The 19,892-nt window shown below is 38.5% G+C and overlaps 1 protein-coding gene across 15 annotated transcripts in view; it reads right to left on the bottom strand.

Moving 5' to 3' along the window:
* Window positions 1-19,892, bottom strand: part of LOC127633455 (calcium/calmodulin-dependent protein kinase type II subunit gamma-like) — a 117,716-nt gene that overhangs the window by 31,632 nt on the left and 66,192 nt on the right. For all 15 annotated transcript variants that reach the window (XM_052112556.1, XM_052112562.1, XM_052112566.1 and 12 more), the window contains exons 6-9: window positions 19,211-19,283; window positions 9,152-9,254; window positions 5,537-5,620; window positions 4,378-4,472 (exon numbers count right to left, since the gene is read on the bottom strand). In XM_052112556.1, coding sequence (XP_051968516.1) covers window positions 4,378-4,472; window positions 5,537-5,620; window positions 9,152-9,254; window positions 19,211-19,283 — 355 coding nt within the window. The remainder of the gene's footprint in view (window positions 1-4,377; window positions 4,473-5,536; window positions 5,621-9,151; window positions 9,255-19,210; window positions 19,284-19,892) is intronic.

The following is a 19,892-nucleotide window of genomic DNA, read 5'->3' as shown; positions in this document are numbered from 1 at the left end:
GGCAGTGCGTCCGCTTGCTCTTTAACTATTGGCCACGACTGGTGCTCTAATCATGGCGCTTCCGTATTTCACACCTCACCGCTTCATTTGCAGCCCAAAACAAGAAGATTGGTCTTGTAATTAGCCAATAAAAATCTGTGTTCGTTTCCGTGTGGAATCGGTGTTGTACCACCTCCGTCATATCAGGAGATCTTCAACGTGGCCATTACAAATCATGTGTGTGTTCCAAGAAAACCTTGGGCAGGTTCCAAGAAGTCTAATTTGTTTGTGCATCAAGCAGTGTTGCATCAGCTAAAATGAGTGTGTGGATGGTACTTAGAAACACTGCAGGTGCTCATAAGCCCTTTTGGCTTAGGGCACTGTTACTACATGTCAAGGGTGGGGCTTTTTTCCACCGCTGTGAGCTGCTTCAGCAAAGACGGACACTACGGATTGCAAACGGTGCATCCAAACATGAGCACGTGGCTGGAAAGTGGAAAGAGACAGAATCTGGTTATGGATGAAGAGACACAAGAGAATAAGACTGCACCTTATTGATTGTGGTCGCATGATGGAAGCTATCTCAATTTGGCTCAACTGTGGTTCTGCTGCTAATAAGGTGAATTAGGTGGAACATGTCGTGCGAGGGAAGAAACGTGTGCTCGGAAACAGATTTTGCCATACTGAATATTGACTACTTTTATATAAGTAGATTGTTTTGTGCAGCTATTAGTGGGCAGGATGGTATTTTATGGTATTTACATGAGTGAATGTAAATGGTCTGCACTTATTTAGAGCCTTTTTTTTAACCTTAGTGGTTACCAAAGCGATTTACACTGTGTTCCATTCACACACTCACACTCACCAATTACGGCAGAGCTGCCATTGCCAATGTGCTAGCCTGCCATTGGGAGCAATTTGGGGTTCAGTGTCTAGCCGAGGTTGCCCAAGGACACTTCGGCATGTTGAGTCATGTGGGCCGGGAATCGAACAACTAACCTTGCACTTAGTGGCCGACCCGCTCTACCACCTGACCCACAGCCGCCCCGAGTAAATGATGAAGAAACACAGAGTAATGCGAAAATACAGAGCAGGACGTAACCCAAACAAACCGAGAGGAACTCATTTTTGAGGGTGTTGTTATGCAAAATATAAAATGGGCAGAATGAACTTGTTTACACTTGCTATACTTTGTATTCATTTTTAAAAAGTTAACATCGCTATGACGGGGTTTGGAGCAAATGGGTATGCAAAAATTTGAAAAGGGTCCATTGATCACAGGTGTTCGTATATCGTATGTTTGAGCAACTATTTTTGAACGTTACTCATCCAATAAGAATTTAGCCTCATCCGCATATCAGTATTCGTTTTTACAGTTTTAAGTCTTTAGTTTGAAAACCAAGTTTTATAGTATCATGTTAAGCTGTTTTTGCACTTTGCTATGAAAAATGTTTGCGTCAATAAACTTCCAAATAAAATAAAAAAATTAATAAAATGAGACAACGTATATTTCATTTGTGAAATACTTCACTGGAGTATCCAAATACAGTTACAGTTACTAAAATAAATAAATAAATAAATTGACCATTATTTCTTTGAATTAGAGCAAAAATTATTTTATTACATTTACATTTACATTTATGCATTTGGCAGACGCTTTTATCCAAAGCGACTTACAGTGCAATTATTACAGGGACAATCCCCCCGGAGCAACCTGGAGTTAAGTGCCTTGCTCAAGGACACAATGGTGGTGGCTGTGAGGTTAGAACCTGTGACCTTCTGATTAACAGCCCTGTGCTTTAGCCACTACGCCACCACCACTCCAGTATGATGATTTTATGATGATGATGATGATGATAATGGTATATACTATGGCTATCAACTGATTTGATTCTTAATCAAATTACTTGCATGAGATGCTGATTAATAAAAAAAAATAAATCACATTTAATTGCATATACCAGTATTTGCTGAGAAAGTCCCCTAAATTAAGATCAATATATAATAATAAAAATTATTTAATATATAACCAAATAGCTTTTGTAGCATCTCACTGTGATTGTGTCACATTTTACTGGCTTTCAGCATCTTGCGCATAAACGCTGAAACATGAAGGTTGTACTTCAAGCTTACATTGCTCCACTGGTAGGAGAATAAAAGCCATAAATTGACAGCCGAAGTATATACAGTTTTTGAGTAATAAAACGTAATGCTCATTCTTAGGCTAACGGCCTAGTCCTGTCTCTAAGTTTATGACCACCAAAACCCCCTCCACCAGACAGTGAAAAAGAGCCTTTGCTCCATTTTCACAAGGCTACAGGAGTTATATAATCTCTTTCCTTTTATTTGTCACATACATTTTTATGAATGAACGCCAATCTAGGGCACTCATTCACAACATGTCCTGCCACATATGTCCGAATATTCAAGACTTTGATAACTACAAATTGTAAAGCAATTGATAGACATTTAAAAACTTAAAAATAGCGCACGCGCACACACAAATGTAAACAACAAGCATAGACATTCTGGGACAAGGTGGTTGTTTCTAACCAGAGCCCATCTCTCTGCAATGCGTCAGGGAGGGCCTGACATAATCAATAACAGCACCAGTAGCTCAAAATTGCACCCAATCAGAAATTACCCAGACATTGGGACCATACCGAGCATCTGTTGCAATTATAACTAAATACAGTATATATTTAATTAACTTATTTTTACTTAAATGTATTATCTGTTGTTGTTGTTCTCTGTGCAGTGGAAGCTTCTGTCACCAAAACAAATTCCTTGTGTGTGTGTGTACGCATACTTGAAAATAAATCATTCTGATTCTTCTGATTAAACAGTTTTGTTATCAGGTGAATTTCTTGTTCTAAGAATGTTTAGATCAGGTTACAAGAAAGACAGGTATTCATTGGAAATGTTTTGTTTTATTATTATTACTATTATTTGTATTAATTTGTATTCAAAATTTTTGCAGTGCAATTGAAGTAGGAACTATTATTTTTTATTATTGAGTTTAGGGGGTTTATTTTCATGACCGTGCTATGCTCAACGACCATGCACCAAGTTTATAAAATTTTTGTGAAAGTGTTTATTCCAAGCACAATTTTCATGCCAGTGCAAAGCCATGGGTGGGAGCATTTGCGCTATCTGTGGGTGTATGTGTGCAAACTGTGGGACCACTGTTTGTTCATGAAGAGGCACAAGTGCAATTAGCAATTTTCCTGAGAAAAATGTCACTGCGCTAAGACGTTTGAAAAAGTGTAAACTCATTTCATGCATTTGCAGTTTGCGGATTCCACCAGCAGATGATCTCAAAGAGCAATCGATTATACTTATAACACTAGTCATGATTCGTGATTCAGTAAATCAATATGATTAATAATATAAATTATAATATTAGTTACTTTATTTTATATAAATAGTTTACTTATATTTAATAGAAAATAACGATATTTTGTATAGCGCTCAAGGACGCTGTAGAGAAATTAAACATAAAATATTAAATGAAGAAAGAACTATCAAATATACATTACAAAACAATGAACAATGGGAGAGAAGCAGGTGAGACATGGGCGAGCAGGAAGATTGCTAACAGTCCCAGAGAGGTCTATAGAGAACATACATCAAATACATTGCATTCTGGAGCATTACATGATTTATGCAGTTTTATGATTGGGTTTGAAAAGTCTTCATTTATATTGACTTTTCTTGGCAGGGAATGGACTATTTAATAGGATGCAGATGGCGCAATAACCAGAGATAAACCTCCGAATTAAACTGCACTTGACCCAGCACTTTGTGCATGCAGTTTAGGCACTCCCTTAGACTTAGTGCATGCTTGCACAAAATATCACTTCATGGCCATGCCCACTGACTTTGCATGTATGACGTATTTCATAGCGCTAAAATAGGACCCTTGGTATTCAGTTCAACATTCATTAATTAATGATTGATCGTATTTCTCTCTTGGCCAATTACTGCCTTAAATTTAATTTCTTGAAAAGTCTGTTAAATTCTATTCCAAGTGAAATCACGAATGTTCACAGTATGTTATTTTACAGTATCCTGCTGGGAAATTCCAGTGATCATTAATAAGGGTGTATTGTAGCACCTTGTGATGTGTCATCTAAAATAAAACAAGTCTTACTAGATTGATTTATGAAAAAGCTTTACAAGTTCATTGGAGACAGGACCAATTAGAAACATAATAAGTATAACGTTGCTTCAAAATATGGCCACAGAAAATGTGGAGGGCAAAGATCGTTTTATGCTTTTAGTCAACGCCCCAGTAGAAAGACCTAATGGTAAATTGAAAGACCAATCAGATTGAGGGGATTTTGGAATGGCTGGACTAAACTTTGAGCGGCTACACTGGGTGACAGCTGTACTTACATCATAAGCTCCTGCCTTGATCTGCTGGTATAACTTGTGCTGATCTTCATCCCAAAATGGAGGGTAACCCACCAGTAGAATGTATAGGATTACACCTGAGGACAAAAGAAAAGATTTACTATGACCCCATTTACACCTGGTATTGGGTGATCCGATCCCATGTGGTCAGGCAAGATACATCGCTGTTTACACCTGGTCACTTAAATGCGTCTCCTGTGACCACTTGTGATTGGATTTTGAGGGGAGGGTCTTTGATTTCATGATGACATACATCAATCAACATGTCAGTGTGTTACTGCATGATACTAAACCGTGAAAAAGTCATAAAAAACAAAGCAAGCATGAATGAAACCGTTGTGCTGTTTCTCCCAGATGCAGGTGAAATTCAATATATTCACTAATGCAACATTTCGAGTAGATTGATCCATTGTTTTAGTAGAGTACCTGTGGTAACCTGAGCTTCAGATGTGTGTTCTTGTCATCTGTGTTCCTTCATGTTTAAGTCAGACACACAGAGAAAGATCTGATTCCTTATAAAGCCGCTAATGGTAAACTTTAAACTCTTGTTGTATCTCAGTGGTTGATTGACAGGTGATGCCTTACCGCTGTCCTGGATGCTTTCCAGATGGATTGGCGTTTGCACCTCAAATGCGATGTGGTCGCATCCCTTTTTGACTACCTCCATATTTGTTTTTTGTGATCCGATCATAAAACGTATGGAATCTCCTTTTAAACCTGTCTTTAAAGCTTACCACTTGTGACCAGATCCCCCAAGACAAGTCTTAATACCAGGTGTAAAACGGGTCTATAAAGCGGTGTTCAAACTGACAGCAATTTGCAGCATTTTGAATAAGAGTTGGAGCTCTGAGGCGACATGAGCAAGTAGGAATGCCTACTAGCCACCAACAGAACAGCAAATAGACAATTGACAAATTAACACTTCTAACTAGCCATGCATTCCCAGAAAATTTTAGATGTGCATTTTTAAGTCATTTTTTTTTGTGCTTACTAAAAGTAAAATACTGAATGAGGTGAAAAAAAAAATCAAAGCCAATCAGAATATATTTGATGGGCAAAATAAAAATCGTGGAGTGTCATTTTGGAACAAAAGCATTTTAATGATTGATAGCGATGATTAAAGGCCTTATTGAAGACTCACCACAGGCCCAGATATCCACAGGTTTGCCGTAAGGGTCCTTCCTCAAGACCTCAGGAGAAAGATAACCAGGTGTGCCGGCAAAACCTGTTTCAAAATAACAACAAAAGTTTAAAATCTACAGCTCACTGCCCATTCTGTACACAGAGACTTGTATAAAGTGTACATGATATGTTGACCCTGTAGGCCATGTAGCTTATCCAATTAGTATTCACTAAAATGTTAATCATTTCAAGTGCGTGTGTGTGGAAGGACGGTATGATGGATGGGTGGATGTCTTGCTACGCCAGAGTCATACAAAGCCAACAAGGTGTGTACCAAGATATGCTGCCAGAGGACTTCATGTGCTAGAAATAGGCAGGTTTTAGAAACAGCTGCTGGGCTTTGGAAGCCCACTGTGGTAAAATAACTCGACAGTGGACACTATCCATTAATTTAACTCGTACACATGAATTTACCACCATTATTCTAACCAATGGTTTGCTCTTCTTCTTCGAGCAAACTCAGCATAACCTATAACCAATTTACCTCAAGATCGGGGGTCTTTAACAGAGGCTCTTCGATCCCCAGAGGGTCCACCAATCATTGCTTCTCAAACTATTCTTTGTAAAGTTATCAAATAATTTTTTGTTAAAAATGAAAATGCATTAAACAAAAATTAAATACTAATATATTATTAATACATTATAATTCTAAAAACTAAAATCTAATGTACAAATATGGCACTGTACATCAATAATGGCTTAATGGCTTTGCAATGCAAGCATCATAATACAAGTATGTAAATGCATTAATATGGTACTAAATCCATTTTTTTATTATATATTTTTATAAAAAAATAAATAAATACAATTATCCAATATATGTAACGGGTGCTCGCTGCTTTATACCCATCTCTCTCTATCAACCAAGTGGTCCATGCCTTGAAAAAGTTCACCTCATCAATATTCATAATCAAAATATAATCAATATTTTAAACTACTGAGGCAGCAGAAATGACTAGCAGCCAGTAGAGGGCCACAGGGCCTGAGAGAACCCTGTCTGACGCTCTCTTGATAAATGTTTTTCCAGTAAGGCATGGAAGGAGACTTTTACATGAAGCTAAAGGGTTTTTTCACACACAGACAGAAAAAGATGCATGAAAGCTTAACATGAAATGGGTTAAGAATGGCATTTAGCACAGCCAGCAAATAAGCCTTTACAGTCATTCCATTCCACTTTAGACCAGAGGTAATGGAGCGGAAAATGTCCTAACATCCTTTTAAGATAAACTGAAATAACATTACGAGAGAGAACCAGCCCTGTTGTGTGTCTAGTATGTGTACTTGTTTGGTTATACTTATGAGGACCAAATTGCAAAACAGTCCTCACAAATATACTAGGCCCTCTAAAATCACACTTGTGATGACGGTCAACATAAATATTTTTTTATTTTTTGTAAATGGGTCAATAATGTGTTATTTGCTAGAGCAAACTTCACTATTACTATTAGCCAACAGAGTTTTTAAAAATGCATATTGTACATATTCTTACAATTCATTTGTGCTTCAGTCATGATTGCTATCTAAAATTGTGCAGCTTGTTGAAGAAAGGTATCCAATTATTTTTCTAAGCCAGATGTCCAAGTCAGACTTCAGATGTTTTTTTGTCTGGTTGATGATAATACAGGCAAAAAAAATATCTTAAATTGCCGTATGTACGTACCAGAATCTGTTAAAGGAATATTCTGGGTTCAATACAAGTTAAGTTCAATCAACATAATTTGTGGCATAATATTGATTACCACAAAATTTAAAACTTAATTTCTTTATTTTATTTGATCCCCTTTTCTCCCAATTTTGAAAGCCCACTACTTAGAAGGTCCTTGTCGTGGCACGGTTACTCCCCTCTATCCGGGTGGCGGAGTACAAGTCTCAGTTGCCTCTGCTTCTGAGACAGTCAATTCGAACATTTTATCACGTGGCTTGTTGTGCATGACACTGCAGAAACTCTTCATGTGGAGGCTCATGCTACTCTCCGCGATCCACGCACAACTTGTCACGTGCCCCACTGAGAACAAGAAACCCTAATCGTGACCACGAGGAGTTTACCCCATAAGACTCTTCCCTCCCTAGCAACCGGGCCAATTTGGTTGCTTAGGAGACCTGGCTGGAGTCACACAGCATGCCCTGGATTCGAAGTCACGAATCCAGGGGTGGTAGTCAGTGTTAATACTCGCTGAGTATTTCTTTAAAAAATAAATATAAAGCAAAAATGTAGTTTACAGTGAGGTAATTAAAATGGAAGTAAATTGGTCCAATTTTTGGAAGGTTTAAAAGGCAGAAATGTGAAGCTTATAATTTTATAAAATTATTTCATCATTCTTAGTCAATTTATAGTTTTAAGGTTTGTTGACATCGTCATGGCATCTAAGCTGTAAAGTTGGCAAGAACTTTAAACAGAAAAGCTTGGTTAGAGATTAATATCATGTTAAAATCATGCTAACATGCAGAATGTTTATGTCTTGTGGCTATTTGAAATACAAGTATTTTAACATTCAATAATTTACCCTCATTCACTTCTATAGTAAGTGCCTCACTGTAACCCAGAATGTTGCTTTTTTTGAAAGAAAAGGCAAGTTAAATTTTTTTTTTGATAATCAACATTATGCCAAAAATGCTGTCGTTTGAGCTTAACTTGTATTAAACCCGGAATATTCTTAGACTTAGAAATAGTCTCTTTTTTCACTACCCAAAACTTGTTAGCAAATGTATAGAAACATGTATAGAGTAAGAAGCACTAAAAACCACTCTGACAACCTCAACACCATGGGTGAACCAGTACACCCTAGTAACCATCTAGCAATACACTAAAAACCACTCTGAACAACTTAGCAACCACAGCAGTGACTTGAAATCCATAATGGTGATGAGTATTGTACAGGAAAGCAGCTGTAAAAATACTGTTCATATCAGAAAATGACAGAATGAGTCCAAAGTCCAAATTATACTTAGGTTTTGATGTGGACACTTATCATCTGCATACAGTCAAACGCTCAGCCTTTCAAAGTACACTTCATTTGACTGTGCCCACATACACAGGTGGTTGGCACTGTTACGAGATACTGGATTCTTTCTCTTCAGGAGATTAGACACATACTGTTGTCTCCATCCCTTGAGCCTCGAGTTATTCAAATGCAGGTATCTCCTGTCGTCTTCACACACATATTTTTTTTTACATCCACCTCCGCTGTTGTTTACACCTTTGTCTCTTGATCTTAAGCGGCGAAACATCTAGTGCTTCTTTGTGACAGCAATGGCTCAACTGTGAGTGTTGCCACCTTGTGGACCCACAAAATAGTGCAAATAATTACAGGCACACACGTGGTTTGAAAAATCAGGCCGCACATGTTCAATGCTCCAGCACTCTGCTGAAGATGAAATTTGTGTAACGCCTCCTGAGCAGACTCCTAGCATTTGGGTCTGACCGAAGTACACTTGGGGCTTAAGGGGTAGGGTTGTGGTGTAGTAATAATAATTTGCTAAATCTAAACAACAATATAAGTCTTTGGGAGGTCCACACAAGAATAAGTCTACAGGTTTGTGCATGTGTGAGATGTAGAGTCAGAGAGATGTTTACCAAACCAGGCCTGCTGGTCTCCCTGCACCTCGATGGCCAGCCCAAAATCAGCCAGTTTCACTGCAGCACCTTTCATCTTACTGGCCAACAGCAAGTTCTCAGGCTGAGGGGGAAACCAGAGGAGAAGTTTAATATGACACTCACATTTCCAACCCACAAACATAAAATTGTATTCTTCAGGATTGAAAATGACCTCTGGCCTTTTATTATGTTGCATTCTGCCTAAAATCTCCTTTTGTGTTCCACGGAAAGTCACATCATGAGAGTGAGTAAATTATGACAGACCTTTCATTTTTGGGCAAATTATCCCTGTAAAATCAGGGAGCTTCAAAAAGAAAACCTAGTGAATATAGCCCAAAATAAACATTTATGCACCATCCTTGATTTTCACAGTAAAATATAGGCTGAAAAGTTGCCAATTCCTCTCCCTTTCTCAAACACACACTTAAATATACTTGATTTATTGGTGCTCACATGCTTTCCATTGCTGAGAGTTCACTGTCTACATTTTACATCCAAGCAGAGCATTTAAATTCATGCGTTGTGAGGATGCAGGGAAATCTATGCCCATAGGTGTGAATCTCTCATTCTCCCTCATTAAACGCACAGACTACAAATGAGGAACGGTGAGACTTGCGGTGACCCCTCCCACACTCCTCCGTCTCTCAGGCAATACCAGCAACAGTTTTCATATCACGTTCTTTACTATGGCAACCAGTCTGGGCACATTTGTGCTGCTCAGCATTGGGATCACATACACATGGAGATGGGCAGAGTATGCGACTAATGCACAATAGAAGGACATGATAAACTGTATCTGTGTGTATGCATTATCAAAGACACTGGCATTGCCATAGCAACACATATGCATGCTCATTTGAAACATTCACACACACATAGATAGTAAATATACTACTAAAACATGCATGTGATGTTTATATGCAAAAGTTTGGAATAATGTACAGATTTTGCTCTTATGGCGAAAAGAAATTGGTACTTTTATTGACTAACGTGGTATTCAACTGATCACAATGTATAGTCAGGACATTAATAATTTGAAAAATAATTATTAAAATAAACAAATAAAAAAATTCAGAACTTCTTAAACTACTTCAAGGAGTTCTCATAAAAAAATCCTCCACGTGCAGCAACGAAAGCTTTGCAGATCCTTGGCATTTTAGCTGTCAGTTTGTCCAGATACTCAGGTGACATTTCACCCCACGCTTCCTGTAGCACTTGCCATAGATGACTTGTCGCACACTTCACACGCACCTTACGGTCTAGCTGATCCCACAAAAGCTCAATGGGGTTAAGATCCATAACACACTTTTTGAACTACCTGTTGTCCAATGTCTGTGTTTCTTTACCCACTCTAATCTTTTGCTTTTTGTTTTTCTGTTTCAAAAGTGGCTTTTTCTTTGCAATTCTTCCCATAAGGCCTCCTGAGTCTTCTCTTTACTGTTGTACATGAAACTGGTGTTGAGTGGGTAGAATTCAATGAAGCTGTCACATGTGAGGTGTCTATTTCTCAAACTAGAGACTCTGATGTACTTATCCTCTTGTTTAGTTGTACATCTGGACTTCCACGTCTCTTTCTGTCCTTGTTAGAGCCAGTTATAATTTGTCTTTAAAAACTGTAGTGTACACCTTTATGTGAAATCTTCAGTTTTTTTGCAATTTCAAGCATTCTATAGCCTTCATTCCTCAAAACAATGATTTACTGATGAGATTCTAGAGAAAGCAGTTTCTTTTTTGCCATTTTTGAGCAAATATTGACCTTAAGACATGCCAGTTTAATGCATACTGTGGCAACTCAAAAACAAACACAAATACAATGTTAAGCTTCATTTAACAAGCCAAATTACTTTCAACTGTGTTTGATATAATGGCAAGTGATTTTTCTAGTACCAAATTAGCATGATTACTCAAGGATAAGGTGTTGGAGTGATGCCTGCTGGAAATTGGGTCATGTAAAGTACTATATGTAGAGTGGAGGAGGGTGGGGCCGGGCTGGAACCACGCATGCCCGGTCCCCAATCAGCCTGATGGGGGCGCACAAGGGATAAGGTTGGCTGGTGACGTTGGTTAAAGGGAGAGAGAGAGAATGACATGCAGCTGCTCTGTGTATATGTTTGTGTGTTTTCCGTTCAGTTCATTATTAAAACTATTATTATAAGTGTAGAATTTATCGAATTGTCAAGCCGATTCTCGCCTCCTCTTTTCCCTTAAACCCACATTACACTATACTTCGTTATCAGTTGAATGTCATTTTGGTGAATTAAAGAACCAATTTCCATCTGAAACAGCAAAATCTGTACATTATTCCAAACTTTTGGCTGCCAGTATATATGTGTGTGTGTGTATATATATATATATATATATATATATAGATATACACACACACACATATATATGTGTGTGTGTGTGTGTGTGTGTGTGTGTGTGTATATATATATATATATACACACACACACCTAAAGGATTATTAGGAACACCATACTAATACTGTATTTGACCCCCTTTCGCCTTCAGAACTGCCTTAATTCTACGTGGCATTGATTCAACAAGGTGCTGAAAGCATTATTTAGAAATGTTGGCCCATATTGATAGGATAGCATCTTGCAGTTGATGGAGATTTGTGGGATGCACATCCAGGGCACGAAGCTCCCGTTCCACCACATCCCAAAGATGCTCTATTGGGTTGAGATCTGGTGACTGTGGGGGCCATTTTAGTACAGTGAACTCATTGTCATGTTCAAGAAACCAATTTGAAATGATTCGAGCTTTGTGACATGGTGCATTATCCTGCTGGAAGTAGCCATCAGAGGATGGGTACATGGTGGCCATAAAGGGATGGACATGGTCAGAAACAATGCTCAGGTAGGCCGTGGCATTTAAACGATGCCCAATTGGCACTAAGGGGCCTAAAGTGTGCCAAGAAAACATCCCCACACCATTACACCACCACCACCAGCCTGCACAGTGGTAACAAGGCATGACGGATCCATGTTCTCATTCTGTTTACGCCAAATTCTGACTCTACCATCTGAATGTCTCAACAGAAATCGAGACTCATCAGACCAGGCAACATTTTTCCAGTCATCAACTGTCCAATTTTGGTGAGCTCTTGAAAATTGTAGCCTCTTTTTCCTATTTGTAGTGGAGATGAGTGGTAGCCGGTGGGGTCTTCTGCTGTTGTAGCCCATCCGCCTCAAGGTTGTGCGTGTTGTGGCTTCACAAATGCTTTGCTGCATACCTCGGTTGTAACGAGTGGTTATTTCAGGCAAAGTTGCTCTTCTATCAGCTTGAATCAGTCGTTCCATTCTCCTCTGACCTCTAGCATCAACAAGGCATTTTCGCCCACAGGACTGCCGCATACTGGATGTTTTTCCCTTTTCACACCATTCTTTGTAAACCCTAGAAATGGTTGTGTGTGAAAATCCCAGTAACTGAGCAGATTGTGAAATACTCAGACCGGCCCGTCTGGCACCAACAACCATGCCACGCTCAAAATTGCTTAAATCACCTTTCTTTCCCATTCTGACATTCAGTTTGGAGTTCAGGAAATTGTCTTGACCAGGACCACACCCCTAAATGCATTGAAGCAACTGCCATGTGATTGGGTTGATTAGATAATTGCATTAATGAGAAATTGAACAGGTGTTCCTAATAATCCTTTAGGTGAGTGTGAGTGTATAGTATATATATATATATATATATATATATATATATATATATATATATATATATATATATATATATATATATATATACATACATACACAGTGAGGAAAATAAGTATTTGAACACCCTGCTATTTTGCATGTTCTCCCACTTGGAAATCATGGAGGGGTCTGAAATTGTCATCGTAGGTGCATGTCCACTGTGAGAGACATAATCTAAAAAAAAATCCAGAAATCACAATGTATGATTTTTTAACTATTTATTTGTATGATACAGCTGCAAATAAGTATTTGAACACCTGTCTATCAGCTAGAATTCTGACCCTCAAAGACCTGTTAGTCTGCCTTTAAAATGTCCACCTCCACTCCATTTATTATCCTAAATTAGATGCACCTGTTTGAGGTCGTTAGCTGCATAAAGACACCTGTCCACCCCATACAATCAGTAAGAATCCAACTACTAACATGGCCAAGACCAAAGAGCTGTCCAAAAACACTAGAGACAAAATTGTACACCTCCACAAGGCTGGAAAGGGCTACGGGAAATTGCCAAGCAGCTTGGTGAAAAAGGGTCCACTGTTGGAGCAATCATTAGAAAATGGAAGAAGCTAAACATGACTGTCAATCTCCCTCGGACTGGGGCTCCATGCAAGATCTCACCTCGTGGGGTCTCAATGATCCTAAGAAAGGTGAGAAATCAGCCCAGAACTACATGGGAGGAGCTGGTCAATGACCTGAAAAGAGCTGGGACCACCGTTTCCAAGGTTACTGTTGGTAATACACTAAGACGTCACGGTTTGAAATCATGCATGGCACGGAAGGTTCCCCTGCTTAAACCAGCACATGTCAAGGCCCGTCTTAAGTTTGCCAATGACCATTTGGATGATCCAGAGGAGTCATGGGAGAAAGTCATGTGGTCAGATGAGACCAAAATAGAACTTTTTGGTCATAATTCCACTAACCGTGTTTGGAGGAAGAAGAATGATGAGTACCATCCCAAGAACACCATCCCTACTGTGAAGCATGGGGGTGGTAGCATCATGCTTTGGGGGTGTTTTTCTGCACATGGGACAGGGCGACTGCACTGTATTAAGGAGAGGGTGACCGGGGCCATGTATTGCGAGATTTTGGGGAACAACCTCCTTCCCTCAGTTAGAGCATTGAAGATGGGTCGAGGCTGGGTCTTCCAACATGACAATGACCCGAAGCACACAGCCAAGATAACCAAGGAGTGGCTCTGTAAGAAGCATATCAAGGTTCTGGCGTGGCCTAGCCAGTCTCCAGACCTAAACCCAATAGAGAATCTTTGGAGGGAGCTCAAACTCTGTGTTTCTCAGCGACAGCCCAGAAACCTGACTGATCTAGAGAAGATCTGTGTGGAGGAGTGGGCCAAAATCCCTCCTGCAGTGTGTGCAAACCTGGTGAAAAACTACAGGAAACGTTTGACCTCTGTAATTGCAAACAAAGGCTACTGTACCAAATATTAACATTGATTTTCTCAGGTGTTCAAATACTTATTTGCAGCTGTATCATACAAATAAATAGTTAAAAAATCATACATTGTGATTTCTGGATTTTTTTTTAGATTATGTCTCTCACAGTGGACATGCACCTACGATGACAATTTCAGACCCCTCCATGATTTCTAAGTGGGAGAACTTGCAAAATAGCAGGGTGTTCAAATACTTATTTTCCTCACTGTATATATATATATATATATATATATACTGCCAGTATATACACATATACAGTATGTACATACACACACACACATATATATGTAAGTATTTAGACCCCTGACCAAATCTCTCATTATACCGAATTACAAATTCTGATTGATATTTTATTTTAAAACACTGAAACTCAAAATCAATTATTATAAGGTGACACAGTTTTTTTTGAGAATTAACATTTTTGGGTGAATTATTCCTTTCATTAAAGAAAAAACAAACAACCCCCCAAAGTTTGTCTTTTATATTGTGATTTGGAAAGAGTCATGTATCCAACTATCCTGGGGGAATACATTTATGAAAAAAAAAAAAAAAAAATTTAAATATCTTGCTTGCATAAGCATCCAATCCCCACACATAAATATTTGGTCAAGCAAGTCTTTTGGGCCAGCTTGTACCAGCTTTGCACACAGTGACAAAGTGATTTTGGCCCATTCTTCTTGGAAAATTTGTTCCAGGTTGGTTGGGTGATGCTTGTGGACAAAAATTTTCAAATAGTGCCACAGATTCTCAATAGGATTGAGATCAGGACTTTGACTTTGATCTTTTTGTTCTTGATCATTGTCATGGTGAATTTCCTCCCAATTTCCCTATATTATGCTTACTCCATTCTTCCTTCAATTCTAACAAGATGCCCAGTCCCTGCTGATGAGAAACATATCCACAGCATGATGCTGCCACCACCATCCTTCAGGCATAGGAAGTGTTAGGTTTGCTCCACACATAGCGCTTTGAGTTTTGGCCAAAAAGCTCTATCTTTGTCTCATCTGACCACAAAACCTTCTCCCACAACGCAGCTGGGTCACTCACATGCTTTCTGACAAACTCCAGATGTGCTTTCAGATGGTACTTTTGGAGTATCAGCTTCTTTCTGCCACCCTCCCATACAGGCCAGCATTATGCAGTGCTCTTGTGATGGTTGACTGGTGCACCATTGCTCCACTCCCAGCCACTGAACTCTGTAGCTCCTTCAAAGTGATTGTTGGCCTCTCTGTGGCTTCTGTCACAAGTCTCCTTTTTTGTTAGAGTGCAAAGTTTTAAGGGACGGCCTTTTCTTGGCAGTGCCTGGGTGGTGTGGTGCAGCATCCACTTCCTGATTATTGATCCAACTGTGCTCACTGGGATATCCAAACATTTGAATATATTATTTACTTGTGTGGAATGCTCTTTGGTCTTCATTTTCCTATAGATTCACAGCCTGACAAATGATCCTTCAACAATGGGGTTTTTATCCCGAAAATGTGATTGCAACTTTAATGATTCACAGGTGGATGCCAGTTATTGTGTCCTCGTTATTGCAATTCCTTTCATCGGTGTAACCTGGCAGCTTCCACAGCATAGGGGTTGAATACTTACGCAAGCAACATATTTCAGTTTGTTTGTTTTTTCAACATAAAACCAATGTCATCTAACAATAATTGATTTTGAGTTCCAGTGTGTTAAAATAAAATATCAAACAGAATGAAATTTCATTTCACCATTTGTAAATCAGTAATATGATGTAATTGGTCAGGGGTCTGAATACTTTTGCAAGGATCTGAATATAATAGTTTTTCATTCATATGGTTATATGCTGCGTACCCAACTATTAGGCAAATTGTATTCCTTCATTTTATTGTTGAACAAACACAATGGTCTCAGTCAATCCAAAATGTTATTGAACCTCAAACTTGAATGTTTAACAAAGAAAAAGTGAGTTTTGTCTTTCTCAGGGGAATATATAAAGGTGCACAATTATTAGGCAACTAAATTACAAAAAAAAAATTCTCCCAACTCAATTGTTTATTCTCAATTCTTAAGAGTAGGTGCAACAAATAATTAACACAAAATGACAATTAAATAACATTTTGGGCTTTCAAAAATATTCAGTGACCAATTTAGCCACCCTTTTTTTCAATAACTAACATGCGCCTTCCATCCATGGAGTCTGTCAGCTTCTTGATCTATTTACGATCAACTTTCGCTGAAGCAGCAACCACAGCCTCCCAAATGCTGTTCAAAGAGGTGTATTGTCTTTACTCACAGTAAATCTCACGTTTGACAAGGGCCCACAAGTACTCAATAGGATTTAAGTCAGGTGAGGAAGGGGGCCAAGTCATTATTTGGGCATCTTTGAGGCCCTTGCTGGCTAGCCAAGCAGAGAAGCACTTGGATGCATGTGATGGAGCATTGTCCTGCATAAAGATCATGGTCTTCTTAAATGCTGAGGACTTATTCCTGTACCACTGCTTGAAGAATGTACGTTCCAGAAACTGGAAGTAGGTTTGAGAGTTGAGTTTCAGTCCATCCTCAACTAGAGCAGGTCCAACTACCTCATCCTTAATGATAGCAGCCCATACCAGTACCCCTCCTCCACCTTGCTGGCACCTGACTCAAAGTGGTGCCCTGTGTCCATTAGTGATCCAGCCACGGGCCCATTCATCTGGTCCATCAAGAGTCACTCATTTCAACTGTCCATAAGACCTTTGAAAATCTTTCTTCAAGTATTTCTTGGCCCAATCTTGTGAATATATTCAGTGGTGGTCATGTTTCGCTTGACCATGACTATGTCTCTGAGCACTTGACACCTTGTACTTCTGGACACTCCAGGCAGGTTGCAGTTATGGAATATGGTAGCATTGGAGGATAATGGGTTCCTGGTAGCTTCACGTTTAATTCTTCTCAAGTCTTTTGCAGTTAGTTTGCGCCTTTTCTTCTCCATGCGTTTTTTGCGCCCCAGTTGACTATTTGCAACAAACCGTTTGATTGTCCCGTGGTCTTGCCTCAATAATTTAGCTATTTCAAGAGTGTTGTATCCATCTGAAAGGCATTTTCCAATATTTGACTTTTCAGTGTCAGTTAAATCTCTTTTTAGGTAATGAAGCTGCCTAATAATTATGCACACCTTGATATAAGGTGTTCGTCACTTTCGCCACACCCTCCCTCATTACACAAATACATACCACCTGAAAATGATTAAATCCAATAAGCTTTCATGTTTATATGGATTGGAGTTGGGAAATGTGCATGGAAATGATGATAAGATCAGAATACTCACTTGCCTAATATTTGGGCACGCAGTGAATAGTGAATTGTTTAACTAGTAAATCCTGTTCAAAACAGGGATTATTACTTTAAACAGAGATAATACTGTCAATATGCATGTCTTTGTTGTAAGAATTTGAGCATTCCAGTAGGGATGAGCAAACAAATATTTAATTTTTTTTTAATGAAAAATATTGAAAATATTTAGACATGTTTAGACATGTTCTTGCATTCAAAAACAACTAGACTGAGCACAACAGAATGGTAGAGAAAAAAAGGGTAAGTAAAATAAAAGGAAAAAAGACACGTTTTCATGAAGGCAATAATTGTGATTGGACATTTCAGGAATGTTCCAGTTTCTAAACAATTTTAGCTCAACTGACAGCATTTGTGGCATAGTGATGATTAAAAAAAAAAGATTTGTTTTTGACATCCATTCATAATAATATCAAATTTTTAAAAGGTCACAGTAAGGCATTTACAATGGAAGCGAATGGGGCCAGTCCATTACAATAAAATACACTGCGTTTCAAAAGTATAGCCACAAGACACGATATTAGTGTGATAAAATTGCTAATTATCTTCTCTGTTTAAAGGTATATCCATATATTTTACAATTTTGTTGTCATGACGACAATGCTGGCAAAAAATTGTATCTGGTGAATGGCATAATGCCAGTAAAACCCTTATTTAATCACACTATAATCATGTTAACACATATGTTTACGTGTTCTGGCTATACTTTTGAAACAATATGTATTTTAACTTAAATTAACTGACCCCATGAGGTATGAGCCAAAAGTCATTTTTATGATAATCAATATTATGCCATAAATGCTGTCAATTGAACTAAAAAGAATAGTTCACCCAAAAATGAAAATTCTCTCATCATTTACTCACTCTCATGCCATCCAAGAGGTGACTTTCTTTCTTCTGCAGAACACAAACAAAGATTTGTGACGTAAACGCATTGGCATGTTCAAGTGAGAACTGACGCGATAGTGCAGTTTGATTTGTTAACAAAAGAATGCTTTTCACAAGCTTTGGTTTTGGTTTTTCTTTCATTTGTACATGCAGCAAGCTTATGTCACGCAAGAGGGAGAGCAACCGGAAGTAACCCATTACAGTGAAAAGGACTTAAATATTGATCTGTTTCTCACCCAAAGCAATCGTATTGCATTAGAAGACATTAATTTAGTTGTATGATTACTTTTACTATGACTGGTTGTGTGTTTTGGAGCTTTAAACTGCTGATCACCATTCACTTGCACTGTATGGACCTGCAGAGCTGAGATATTCTTCTAAAACTCTTTGTTTGTGTTCTGCAGATGAAAAAGTCATACACATCTGGGATGGCATGAGAGTGAGTAAATTATGAGAGTATTTTCATTTTTGGGTGAACTAAGTTGTATAGAACCCGAAATGTTTCTTTAACATAAACATTTAAAAGAACAAGTATACAGTCCTTAAACCAAAATATCAGCCCAACAACTTTTGCAAAGGACAGCATACGTGTATGTCTGTGTGTTTGTGTGGGGCACGGCAGGGCATCGACATTGAAACCAATCAGAGGCACCCAGTTGCCGTGAGAGGGGTTGTCGTGGCGACAGGCTCTCACTCACCTTGAGGTCTCTGTGCACGATGTCATGTTGGTGAATATGATTGACACTCTCCAAGATCTGATTGATACACTGGCTGAAAAAACAGAATAATAAATCAGTGTTAGTGCATGGTCACAAGAATTTTATTTAATCAGAGACAGGAGAAAGTTGAGGAACAGTTCAGAATTTAAGGCAATATTCACTGCAAATAATCCACTTTGCTATAGCTCTTTAAGCTTTAAAATGTTTGTGTGCATTCAAACATAGCCCCTTAAGACATAATGCACCAAGTTTATTGTCAATTATATCAAAAATGCATTGTATTTGGTCCTTCTGAGCAAATACAATGCATTTGACTCTTTGACAGGCCTAACCAGGACAGATGAACCGGAGGGGGAGGCGTCAACAACAAATTATATGGGAAGTGCTTTAGTGTTTTCTCCACTTCTTCAAAAGTTGATAAGTCCATTTTCTAACTATACACAATGATATGGTTAGTTGCATTTAAATAGTTTTTTCCTTCTGTTTGAGCCCCTGTAACTGTGACCCATTTTTGCTGCACCATTTGAGAGCAAATTTGTTTTGGATACTCAATATTACTCTCTTTAAATTGTCAAAGAATGTTTTATGAAATTATTGCATTAAATTATTTTATTAAATTTGCTCTGGGGAAATGGCACAGATGATGGCAACACTATGATTG

Source organism: Xyrauchen texanus, chromosome 40 (genome assembly GCF_025860055.1).
Source record: "Xyrauchen texanus isolate HMW12.3.18 chromosome 40, RBS_HiC_50CHRs, whole genome shotgun sequence".
Lineage (NCBI taxonomy): Eukaryota > Metazoa > Chordata > Actinopteri > Cypriniformes > Catostomidae > Xyrauchen > Xyrauchen texanus.
This window is presented reverse-complemented; position numbering and strand designations above follow the sequence as displayed.